This window comes from Phalaenopsis equestris, unplaced genomic scaffold, assembly GCF_001263595.1.
Source record: "Phalaenopsis equestris unplaced genomic scaffold, ASM126359v1 Scaffold214800, whole genome shotgun sequence".
Lineage (NCBI taxonomy): Eukaryota > Viridiplantae > Streptophyta > Magnoliopsida > Asparagales > Orchidaceae > Phalaenopsis > Phalaenopsis equestris.
In genome coordinates this window covers 1-13,024 of record NW_018233553.1, presented here as the reverse complement: position 1 = coordinate 13,024, position 13,024 = coordinate 1, and the positions used below count along the sequence as shown (strand labels likewise).

Below are 13,024 nucleotides of genomic sequence, written 5' to 3'. Positions count from 1 at the left end.
GCCGCCCGCACTTATAAGCTGCCCCAAACGGACCCTTAGTCCTTGTGCGGTTCAAGCATTACTCACCCCAAAGAAAGATGACACATGGAGGATGTTTCTTGATAGTCAGATCATAATAGGATCACTATTAAGTATAAATTTCACATTCTTTAGCTCGATGACATGTTGGCTTTAATCTTAGGGGCAATTTTGGATTCAATAGGGAGATGAGTGAAAAATTGTTTTTAATACCCCCAATGGTCTTTATGAATGGTTGGTGATGCCCTTTGGACTTTTAAAAGTTCCAACTACATTTATGAGATTAATGAACACTGTTCTAAAACCTTGTATAGGAAAGTTTTTAGTTGTCTATTTTGATGATATCTTCATTTTTAGCCCAAGTGAGATAGACCATTTAGAACACCTTCGGCGAGTATTTGAAACCCTCAGGAGAGAACAATCACATATCAACTTGAATAAGTGCTTTTTCTAACAAATTGAGGTGATTTTCTTAGGATTTACTGTTTCCATTGTTGGAATCAAGCCTGGCCCTTCCAAAGTTCAGGCAATCATAGGCGGGCCCTCATCTGAGAATTTTACTGATGTGCCTAGTTTTCATGGCCTAGCTACTTTTTATAGAAGATTCCTCCAAGGCTTTAATACAGTTCTGTTGCCTCAATAACTGATATTTTGAAACTAGAGAAATTTCATTGGACTTATGCAACCCAAAAAAAAAAAAAAACATCACATCAAGTTAATGTTTTAATAACCTCTACCCCTATGCTTAGGCTACCTGATTTTCTTAAAGCTTTTGAGCTAACTTGTGATGCTTCTGGCATTGGAATTAGTGGAATCTTTAGTCAACAAAATCACCCATTGGCTTTCTTTGGCGAGAAATTGAATGAGGCTAAACAATGATATTTGACATATGATAGGGAATTTTATGTTGCCATTCAATCTTTTAAGTCACAGACATTATTATCTCTCCCTTACATAAAGGGAACATTCTTAACTCAGATTATTATGCCCTCAAATTCATTAATAATCAATGAAAGCTAAGCCATAGACATGCTAAATGGGTTACATTCCTGCAAGATTATTCATTTGTTTTCAAGCATAAACCTGGAATTGAAAATAAACTTCTTGATGCCTTATCTATTGTAATTTTAACTATAATCTCTCTAGAACTAAAAATTCCAGGATTTGATTGAATCAAAGATGAGTACTTTATGTGTTCTGACTTTAATCTAATTTATATGGAAAACATAGATAAACATTTGTCTCTTCAACAAGTATTCTTTATTACCAGTGGATATCTATATAAGATAAAACAACTTTGTATTCCTATAACTTTACTTACATAATTTTTAATCTTTGAGCTTCATTATGGAGGAATAGCTGGACTCTTTGGAAAAGATAAAACCATATGTTTAATAGGATGTTGATTTTTTTGGCCTTCAATTAAGAGAGATGTTAAAAAATTAGTAGCCTAATGTTTGACCTTTAAACAAGCAAAAGCCATCAAACAAAATCTGGTCAACATATTGCATTATCAGTACCCTATAGGCCTTGGGAAAATCTCTCCATGGATTTTATCTTAGGATTACCCTGCACAGCTCAAGGACATGATAACATATTTGTCATGCTTGATTGCTTCTCAAAGATGGCCCATTTCATGTCATGCTCTAAAACCAATGATGATTCTTTGCTAGATTATTCTTTAAGGAAATTGTACATCTATGTGATCTACCTTTAACTATTATGTCGGATAGTGATGTTTGATTTGTTTCATATTTTGGGAAAACTCTTTGGAAGTTATTAGGTACGAAATTAAAATTCTCATTCGCCTTTCGTCCTCAAAGAAATGGACAAATTGAGGTAGTTAATTGAACAATAGGAAATTTTTTAAGATGCCTTGTAGGAAAAAGTTTAGGAAATTGGTACTTGCATCCACCCACATTTGATTTTGCATATAATAGTACTATTTTTAGGAAAAACAAGACTTCACCCAGACTTCACCATTTTTGAAATTGTTTATGGCCAAAATCTCAAACGACCCATTGATATAGCCGATATCCCACCTCATGCATTCTCTGATTTTGCATTTTCATTTGCCAAAGATTTTCAAACCATCCATGATACCATAAGAAAGCAAATTACTTTAATTATGACAAGTATGCTTCTAAGGCAAATCATATTAGATCAACATGTGAATTTAAAGAAGGAGACTATGTTTGATTCGCATCCTGAGTGGTATCACACCACTAAGCTTAAGAAATTACATGTGAGAGATTGTGTCCCCTTTAAAATTCTTAGAAAAATTGGAACTAATGTTTATCACCTTGATTTGTCTGTTGATATGCTAATCCATCCTGTTATTAATATTGAAAATATTTTATCATATGAAGGAGTTAGAAAACCTCCACCTGTTCAAACTAAATCCTTAGTAGAAGATATTGTTCCTCAGGTGCAAAATCCTTCTTTTCTTGAAGTTGAAGGTATCATCACTGATGAAGCACCCCTTGAATGAGCTGCTGAGCATCGTTTTCTAGTTCGTGGAAGAATAAGTCACCCATTGAAGACACATGGTTGATCCGCGCTAATTTGGAGACTCAGCCACAATTAGTACAAGAATTCTTAAATTTACGGAGAAGAGTTCAATTGAAACAAAGGGAGTTGATATAGCACATCATTGAAATGAAGTCAAATGTCCACTTACAAGTTCCCAAGTGAGAGCCTAAGAAAGTGCCCAATTAAGAGCCTATTCAAGGCCCATCACAAGAGCCATATCAAGAAGAAATATTTGAATTTGTATTTAATTATTTATATTTCAATTTCAGTTTCTAGAATGTATGAATTTTCAAATTTGGAGTCTTTTATGGTTGTCATAAAAAGAAAAAAAATAATAAATTAGGAAGGTGTCTAGCACCTTCATTTATTAATCGTCACCCACCATCTTAAAAAGTTTCTCATCTTTTTATTGACTTTGTATTATTGCAATATCTATAAAAAGGACTGATATGTAATTCTTTGGATAAGTTGTTGAATGATATATTTGAGTGTGAACTTTCTCTCTTGTTGCTTGGTGCTTGGCGCTTCAAGTGTTGCATTTTCTTTAATGATATTTTCTTTGCTTTTCTTTTATGTTATTCATTAATCCTTCATAAAACTCTCTTAAACTCTTCACCACTCAATCCATGTCCTAAGCTTCTTATAATATCAACAAACTAACAACTAAAGCATCACAACCATTCCAAACACCTCTTCATAGCTCTTGATCAAGCAAGAGCATATTAAAACCTAGTCTTCTTCCTTAACCCTAAAGACAATTGTAAACCATCCAAACCCACCCGTATACTCTAGATCATAAGTAGACATCCTAAGTTAACCACCTATAATAATTTCTGGCCACTTGCCCATTATTAAGCCACTTTCCAAAGAGATATTTCAAATCAGTCAAAACTGGCCTAACCCACCTATATACTCTAGATCATAAGTATCTTTTCAATTTTTTGAACAATAAATTTTCAAACTTTGATTGAGTCATCCAGAGCTCTAATTTTAGTAAAATTACAGCCAAATTGACTAGTTCAATGAGACGGGCTCAACAGTACCAAAATCGATCCAATCCTAGCTAAATCAAGCCTAAATTAAGTCATTAAACCACTTGTGAAAAATTTTCAGGCATATTTGGAAGGTTAAACGGATGTCAAATATGGCGAACTCTAAGTCGAATCGAGCGTCTTGACAAGATGAATCTAATGAACTCAAGATCGCTCAATTCCGACATCGTTATGGTACTCAAATGTCCATCAAAAAGTATCTGATCGCGGGAATCTTACCAGGCTATCCAATCATAGTGGTTTAGATTCCTTAATTAATTTCAATCAGCGCTCTATAAATAGAGTCTTGCCCTCTCTTTAATAAGGCAGGGAGAGAGTTTGAAGCCTGAAGGAGATTGAAGCTTGGAGAAGTAGCTGAAGTTCAACATCACTCCTGCAGCTATCGATCTCTTTCAACCATCGTAGCTCACCCACATCATCCGCCCTCTATCACCATTGGTCATCTCCCATTCCTTGCGACAAGTTTGTTCGCGTACAGTCATTGTAACTCGAGGGATTGTATAATATTTTCCCGCCTGTGGGACTAGAGGTTGTAACTGTAATCACCAAGTTATACTGGATCTCAATTGGGCCAGACTCCATAGTTTTTTCCTTTACCTGATTTTCTACAAAAAGTTTTGAAGTCTGCTAATTATTTTTTTTTTATCCGAGTTTTTTTTTATCTGAGTGTGTATTGAATCCTCATACAATGTTAAGGCGATAATCTGTTACTCTACCAACATGAATTATCTAGCACACATTATATGTGTGTGTGTGTGTGTGTGTGTATTATGAGCGCGTAAATTATGTTGAATTAAACTCAAGGTGTATAACTTTAGATTTGGAGGTGAATAGATGAGGATGAAGTGTGCAAGCAGAACACGAAAGATTAGCCTGTTCAAACTTCAGTAAATATAAGTTTAGGTTTATATTATAAATTTATTAATGAATTTAATTAGGATTTTATAAAGTAAAATAATGTAAATTTAATAGCTAGTTAAAATTTTGTAATATAAATATTCATGTTTAGTCTTCCAATTCTAAAAGAGTTGGCGACAAAACAATTTAATGGACATCAGGATGAGTACTTTTTTTGATATTGTAACGTTTTTTTTCTTCTCGAGTAAATGCATTTCTTGTTACTGTTATATCATTGCATATCTATGATTTATGGTTCTATTAAATTTTATTCATGTTGTAAGAATGACTTGTGTGTTCACCTTCGCTTAAATAATCGTAGATATTGAATCTTGTACAAGTATATTGACTATTATGCAAATGAAAATGAAATATTTATTATTAAGAAAATAATAATTTTTGTATGTTTGTATATGCATGGTTGACTATAATCAAGTCACGTCATTATGGTGCTAATGAGGGAATATTAATGTACTTGTGCATGTAAATTAAAAATGATATTGATATTGAAGTATCTTAACGGGTACATTTTTTTAGACGATGCTCCTGTGATAGCTATACAAGTATAAAATCATATTGATATGCAATTGTTATATTAAGATTCGTTGATAATATCTCAAATGTTAATTTGATTTATTAAAAGTTTATTTGACATGTATTTTGTTTTCTTTTTTTTTTTTTGTATTACTATAGTTTAGGAATATGAGTATTCACTTATTTAGCTCATTGTTATTTTAAAATAATTTTTCAGATTAATTAAGTGATTAAAAGTGATAAAAAGGATAATGTTTATTGAAGATCTAAACAATCAGTAACAAGGTAAATTTAATTATACTGCTTTAATTTAATTTGATTAATAGTTCTTTTATTTGTTAAATACTAAATGAATCTAGAAAACATATTTTTCATCATATGAACGTTTGTTCCCACTTTGGTTAATTGCAAGCCCTAGGTCAGGCTGTGACAAAACTAATATCAGAGTGCAAGTTTTATGATTAATTAATGAAATTTTGATGAAAGAGCCAATAGAGTAATTATAAAATCTTTTTAATAATAAAAAAGTTAAAAATATGTTAAATTAATAGTTGTATCTATTTATACATAATGATACACCCAAAATTATAGAATAAGAGAATCTGCTAGAAAACGAAAAAGTATAACCTACTATAAATGTGAGTTTGGATGTTCTGACACACATGATGGAGACGATGACTCGTCTGACTTAGGAGTTCAGATCATAACTCAACGGAAGTGCACACTCACCGTGGGTAAGTTCATGAAGATATTTCAAAATTTATGTCCATCTTTGTTCAATGGAACTGATAACCGATAACCCAATTGAAGCAGATAATTGACTAATGAGGATAGAGAAGATATTAGATAGTATGGTTTGTCCGGATGAAAGAAGGGTGTCTTTAGATACTTTTGTGTTGGATGACGAAGTTGAAAGGTAGTGGCGTAGGCAATACTAGGACTAGCTAGGGGACATACCCAATATAATGGTCAGTTGAGAGAAATTCGTAGAGTTATTCAAAGAGTGGTTTATATTTCTATTCGTTTGAAGACAAATGAAGGACATGCTCATCAAGCTGAGGTAAGGAATGAAGAGAGCCACAAAGCATGAATCAGAATTCACTGCGTTGATAAGGTATATATCACAGTTGATCACTACTGCAGAAGAAAAATGTTATAAATTTCTTTCAGGATTAAAGGATTTGATCAGATAACTATTGGTGCCTCTGACAATCAATGAATAATTGATATTAGTGGAACAAGCTAAAAGAGTGGAGATCAGTTATCAGTTTACTCAGAAGCACAAGCAGGCACACAAAAGGAAGAGTATTGATGAAGGAGGACATGTGGATCAATCAGAGTGATCTAATGGGAAGAAGTCCAAGAATAATTTGGGTGGGGTTAGCAAAGGACGACTTAAGGTGATGTAGTCACTTGTGCTAAATGCAGACGACAACATAAGGTAAATACACTTGTTATTGGTGTCGTCAACCTTGTCATATAGCACGGTATTATCCATCTCTTGACCAAAAGAGTGCAGAAGATTATAAATCATGTGGAGCTCCTTCACAGAAGGTTGCAAGTGAGCAGAAAATAATTGAGTCTATAGCTTCAGCTCCTACCCAAGGTCAACCAAGATAACTTGTTCGACCTTGGATATATTCTCTTACTAATAGTGAGCCTAACGAACCTACTGCTGTTGATGTTGATTAAGCCTGATGAGTTTAGCATTTTCATACATAAGGGTATTTTCCTAACATACTTTCTTGTTTCAGTAACTTTGTTATCCGAAATATAATTCAGTCATCTTGTATCGAGTCTTTATCTTTATAGTGATTGCTTTTTTATCTCAGTAAATGATTCCTAGTTTCATGGATAGCTAATATTTACCTACTTAATGAACAATAACTTGAGGTTTGATTATGAATTTCGAGGAAGAAATTTTTTTACGTGGGGAAAATGGTAAAATCTCGTTTCATTTAGTTGGAGAGGAATCAAGTCTCCTACATGAGATGAATCAATAAGGGGAGAACAATAAACAAATGGGAGAGGAAGTGAGGGGGCAGAGCCTAGAAGTCAAGCTTGATTTATAAAAATAATGCGACAAGGCGAGATTTATTTACATGTAGAGACGAGGGAAGTGATATCATGATCAGGTGCAGGAGGGGACGTTGTCGAGTAGAAGGTAGGCAAGAGTTCTCGGTATTAGTCTCGAGCAACTGAGGAGAAGTTGGTGTTGGTGTCGTGCGACCGATCAAAGGGAAGGAAAGAGCCCCGTGCGAAGGAGACGAGCCGGGTATCACACACAGAGGAGGAATGAGCGAGTTGTGTGTCTTCAGGTAAGCGCTTCGATCGTGCCAATCATTGAAGAAAACATCGTGCAGAGGAGAAGACGGGATGAGTTGGGGGTGGAGGAAGACGAAGTTTTCTCATGGATAAGGCTTGACCGAGAGAAATGATAAGGTTTTTATACAGTCCTGCATATTGTACTCACTGTATGATGTTTTGGCATATCCTTAATAAATGCCACAAGTTCCATCGTAATTTGAAATCTAAGGTTCAAGTGAATAAGGGTGGGGCTAACCCCACTGCTCTGGACATTTTAGTTCCACTTGGGGAAGATACTACCAAACAGGAGGTGCCCGTTGCCTATGTGGAACCCCCCCGACACTGTTGTTACTGTTACTGCGATTGATGTGACATTGGCACCTTCAAACCCCATAGAAAGCAATACTGAAAGACTATTATCTACAAAGGATAGTGTTCAGACTGATAATCAGGAGAACCTCGTAGCTCATATCTTCAGGAAGTATTCGGTGTAGAGTTAACTCATACTTCACATATACTAGAACCTATAGTGGGTACTACGATTGGTATTCCTTCTGCTACAACTCTACCATCTCATCAGACTGATTCTTCGGAGGAGGAATGACAAGTTTACACTTACAAGAGGAAGAAGAAGAGTGGATATCTACTTGAGCTCAGGAATTTTATGGATAATACTTTGGTTACTTCGGGTAATGGTACGTGCCTTATCAATTTGTTAGTTGGATCCCTTCCGAGAACTAGAGGCAAGGGTATGACTAAATTGGGATGATTCTTACTTTTTCTGCGTCCTGGTGGTTTTGAGTTTTATTTATTTATATCCTTTTTGACTTTTTTGTATGTGTTGTACCGTGTGGGTTGGGTGTCTATTGTTTAGGCCCACTCATACAACCTATCTATATCTTTTCTCTTTAATATATTAGCCCTTGGGTTTTTTTCAAATATATATTTGTGTGTGTGTGCGTGCGTGCGTGCTCAAGGCGTATAACTTCAGCTTTAGAGGGGAAAGATGAAGGTGAAGTGTGCGAGCAGAAAGGAGGAAGATTGACCCATTCAAACTTGCTCAAGGCGTATAACTGAAGCTAAACCCGATAAAATCGTCATGAGGCGAAATCCTAGAAGAAGATTGACCTGAGCAAACATCAATAAGGAGAGTTTGGGTTTATATTATAGCAAAATAAAGCTAATTATGATTTCATAAAGTAAAATAATAGAAATTAATAATTAAATAATATATTTTAAACAATTAATTTAAATAATAAATAAATTAAATTAAATTTTGTAATATGAGCACCAATATTTAGGCTTCCAATTTTAGAAGAGTCACAAATCAAATAACAAATTAATCAACATCAAGATGAGCACTCATATTCTTTTAATATTTTAATATTTTATTCCAAATGCATTTTTTGTTACTTTTATAACACTGCATAGTGATAACTTATTGTTGTATTGAATTTTGCTCGTATTGTATAAATGACCTATGTACTCAGATTCGTTTAAATTATCGTAGATATTAAATCTTGCACAAGTATATTGATAACTATGCAAATGAAAATGAAATTTTTATTATTAAAGAAGTGATATTTTTATTGTATGTTTGTATGTGCATAATTGATTATGATGGAATCACTCTTTTAAGGTACTAGTAGGGGAACACTGAGGTACCCGTGCACATAAATGAAAAATGATATTGATATTGAAATATATTAACTGATACATTTTCTTAGACGATGCTCTTGTCACGATTTTACAGATATAAAACGATATTGATATATTATTGATATAGTAAGATTCATTGATAATATATGAATGTTAATCTTATTTATTAAACGTTTAATTGACATGCATTTTATTTTATTTTTTGTATTATTGTAGTTTGGGAATATGAGTATTTATTGGCTTGTCTAGGTCATTATTACTTTAAACTAGCTTTTTCGATTAATTAAGTGATTAAAAGATGAGTGATAGAATAAAAATGTTTATGAATAAAGCAGACAACTAGTAACAAGGTAAATTAGTTCCCATCATCTGATTGCCCATTTCCGTCCTGGTTAATTACTAGTCCCTGGCCGGGTCTTGACACAGACGACATCTGCAAAAACATGTCGTAACCAAGTAATTATTGTTATTATTATTATTATTATAACTTAATTATTATTAAAAATGATATTATTACCGTGTTACAAATGTAAAAATAATAGTTTAGGTGTTAGATATGTAATTTTATAAGAATTATGTGGTATATATGTAAATGCCCCTTATTTAAATCATACACTGATGTAGTACTCAGTGTCTAATAATATCATTTTTTTTCTCTTAAATGTAGTAATATGATATAAGTTTCTGGAAAAACAATATAATATTTCAAGTTTTCTTTTCCATCGTATTTTTTCTGTTTCTAGATTCAAATGGAGATGCTGTTCTCAAGTATTTTTGCACTTTCAATCTCTTCTTTCATACAAAGATGCCAATAATAAAAAAAAATCAGTTAAATTGGAACTTTTTCAACCATTATAGAGTTTGGAATTGAATACACAATCTAGAGCCTACAGGCAGATATTTACTGCACCAAATATAAAGAGCTTTCCCTGATATTTGATGCACTGAGCTTTCCACGATTAGAAGTGCATTATTTGGTAAAAACGGAAAAATCAAACCAAACCGAAGAAATTTGGTTGCTTCAATTCGGTTTCAAAAATGCATTTTGTTTATTGATTCTTAAGACTTTAATATTCGGCTTTTAATTGAACACACCAAAAAAACAAAAAATAAAAAATTAAATGAATAATTCATAAAAGTAAATCGATATGATATATGTAAGATATGTAATTTTTTGTTTGTTGGTAACCCAATTCCAACTAACAATTAAATTTCGATTTGTCCACAAGTGAACCGTTGAAACCAAATTTATTTAGGTCCAGCCAGTTTGATTTTATCAAAATTTTGATTGGTTTCATTTTATGAATTTCAGTTTTCAGTTACAACTGATTTGACCAATTTGTAAACTCGTTCATGATCATGCTAATTATTTTGTCATGCAGGGGCATCTCTGCAGAGGCAAGGCAAGTACAAAGAAGCCATAAAATATCACTCCAAAGTTCTCGAAATAGCCAGCAAGGTTGGCGAAAACTCCGGCATAACCGAGGCCTATGGAGCAATAGCAGACTGCTACACTGAGCTTGGAGATCTTGAAAAAGCAGGGAAGTTCTATGACCAGTACATAGCAAGGCTGGAGAAAGACTGACTGATAGATCTTGGGCTTGAACCAGCTTTAGATAATGCCTGCATCTCTATATCTTCTCTCCCAAGCAGAATCGCTCAAGAGGTTTGAGCTTTGACCTTCTTATACGCAACGGTACACTACTACTTTTGTAGCATTATTGCTTTTAAACATTTTGCATCGATGATCTCATTTTTGGATATTGTAGCCCTTTTTCAGCAATGAGTTTTTCCTTGAATTTAAATTTGATTGAGATTTTTGCCTCATTTTTATTTGATTATAAATCATTTGTTTTTAAAAAATAGTTTTTACGATGAGAGATGCTTCTTGCAATCATTTCCGTAGGTTTTGATAGCAACTAGAAATTTGATGTTTGATTTTTTTTTATTTTATAATACATAATGATATTTAAAAAAAATATATATTTCTTTACAACTATTAATAAATTTTTTTCCTACATAACTACATTTTAGATTCATTGGAATGTTTTTTATTAAATTTTTTTTTTTTTTTGGAAGTGCCTTGCTTTTCAAAATACCTGTCATATTACTAGGGTGTAAACGGTTAAATTTGAGTGAGTTGAGTGATAGTTTGTTTTCAATTTTTTAAAATTTTTTTTGTTTAAAATTGACTCGTATGAAATGACCTGTGAATGATTTGCTCGTGCTCAACATGTTTCATTTTTTTTTTGCTTGTTTGTGATTCATATTCAACTCAAATTTAGCTCTAAAGTTTTAAAAAATAACAAATTTTAGCATTTTTTAATAAAATATAAAATATTAATATAAATAGGTTTTAATAAATGTTGTTTATTTAATTATTGAATTACTTGTAACCAAATTGAGTTAAACACGATTTAGTAAAGTTTGTTCATGTTTGTCTCAAGTAAATCTCTTTTGATTTGGAGATCATAACACACATTTAGAAAAATTTATTTCTTAAACCACAACATTGTATGAGACTTAGGGTTTATTTGGAACAGCTTACCGCTTGTTTGGAGTTTCGGGCCGCCATCACAGCTTTGTTCGAGTATATGTTTTCTTGTTAATTTATAAAAAATTATGTAGCGAGCTTCTTATACGCAACGGTACACTGCTACTTTTGTAGTATTATTGCTTTTAAATATTTTGCATCAATGATCTCATTTTTGGATATTGTAGCCCTTTTTCAGCAATGAGTTTTTCCTTGAATTTAAATTTGATTGAGATTTTTGCCTCATTTTTATTTGATTATAAATCATTTGTTTTTAAAAAATAGTTTTTACGATGAGAGATGCTTCTTGCAATCATTTCCGTAGGTTTTGATAGCAACTAGAAATTTGATGTTTGATTTTTTTTTTTACAATACATAATGATATTTTTTTAAAATATGATTTTTTTACAGCTATTAATAATTTTTTTTCCTGCATAACTACATTTTAGATTCATTGGAATGTTATTTATTTATTTAAATTTTTTTTTGGAAGTGCCTTGCTTTTCAAAACACCTGTTATATCACTAGGGTGTGAACGGTTAAATTTGAGTGAGTTGAGCCTTTGTTTGTTTTCAATTTTTTTAATTTTTTTTTGTTTGAAATTGACTCCTATGAAATGACCTGTGAATGGTTTGTTTTTGTTTAACATGTTTCAATTTTTTCTTGCTTGTTTGTGATTCATATTCAACTCAAATTTAGCTCTAAAGTTTTAAAAAATAACAAATTTTAGCATTTTTTAATAAAATATAAAATATTAATATAAATAGGTTTTAATAAATGTTGTTTATTTAATTATTGAATTACTTGTAACCAAATTGAGTTAAACACGATTTAGTAAAGTTTGTTCATGTTTGTCTCAAGTAAATCTCTTTTGATTTGGAGATCATAACACACATTTAGAAAAATTTATTTCTTAAACCACAACATTGTATGAGACTTAGGGTTTATTTGGAACAGCTTACCGCTTGTTTGGAGTTTCGGGCCGCCATCACAGCTTTGTTCGAGTATATGTTTTCTTGTTAATTTATAAAAAATTATGTAGCGAGAAGCAACTTTTTTCAACCTGACCTGTTAAATTGTGGTGGTTATAAAAATTTGTTCTCTGATTTTTTAGAATAAATATATATTTATAATTCTTATCGTAACTATTCAAGAAGTTGCTCTCCACCACAACTTTACAATCACCTTTCACTCTCTTTTAATTTTGTAAAACAGGTAATGATGTGTTTGAGAACCTGCAGTTAAGCTGCTTTTCTTAAAATTTCATTCACAAAACTAGTATTTGTAAATGGCGGAGTTGAGCTGGGATGGGATGGGTAAATTATAACACCGACCTTCAACATTTCTATTATTTCCCCGTTTTATCCACAATAATACCCTTGTTCTTTGTCATTTCTCCCACGTCTTCGTTGTGAGCATTGCCTATTAGAGCATACCAATGAGTCGCTTTTTTTTTGTCTTTCTGCCTTTGATTCATCTGTATATATCTCAT

General features: G+C 32.4%; 1 protein-coding gene across 1 annotated transcript in view; it reads left to right on the top strand.

Moving 5' to 3' along the window:
- LOC110037081 (protein FLUORESCENT IN BLUE LIGHT, chloroplastic-like) overlaps positions 1-10,774 on the top strand; it is a 44,570-nt gene extending 33,796 nt beyond the window's left edge. The window contains exon 5 of the mRNA XM_020741658.1: positions 10,382-10,774. Coding sequence (XP_020597317.1) covers positions 10,382-10,584 — 203 coding nt within the window. The 3' untranslated portion in view covers positions 10,585-10,774. The remainder of the gene's footprint in view (positions 1-10,381) is intronic.
- The last annotated feature ends 2,250 nt before the right edge of the window (positions 10,775-13,024 follow it).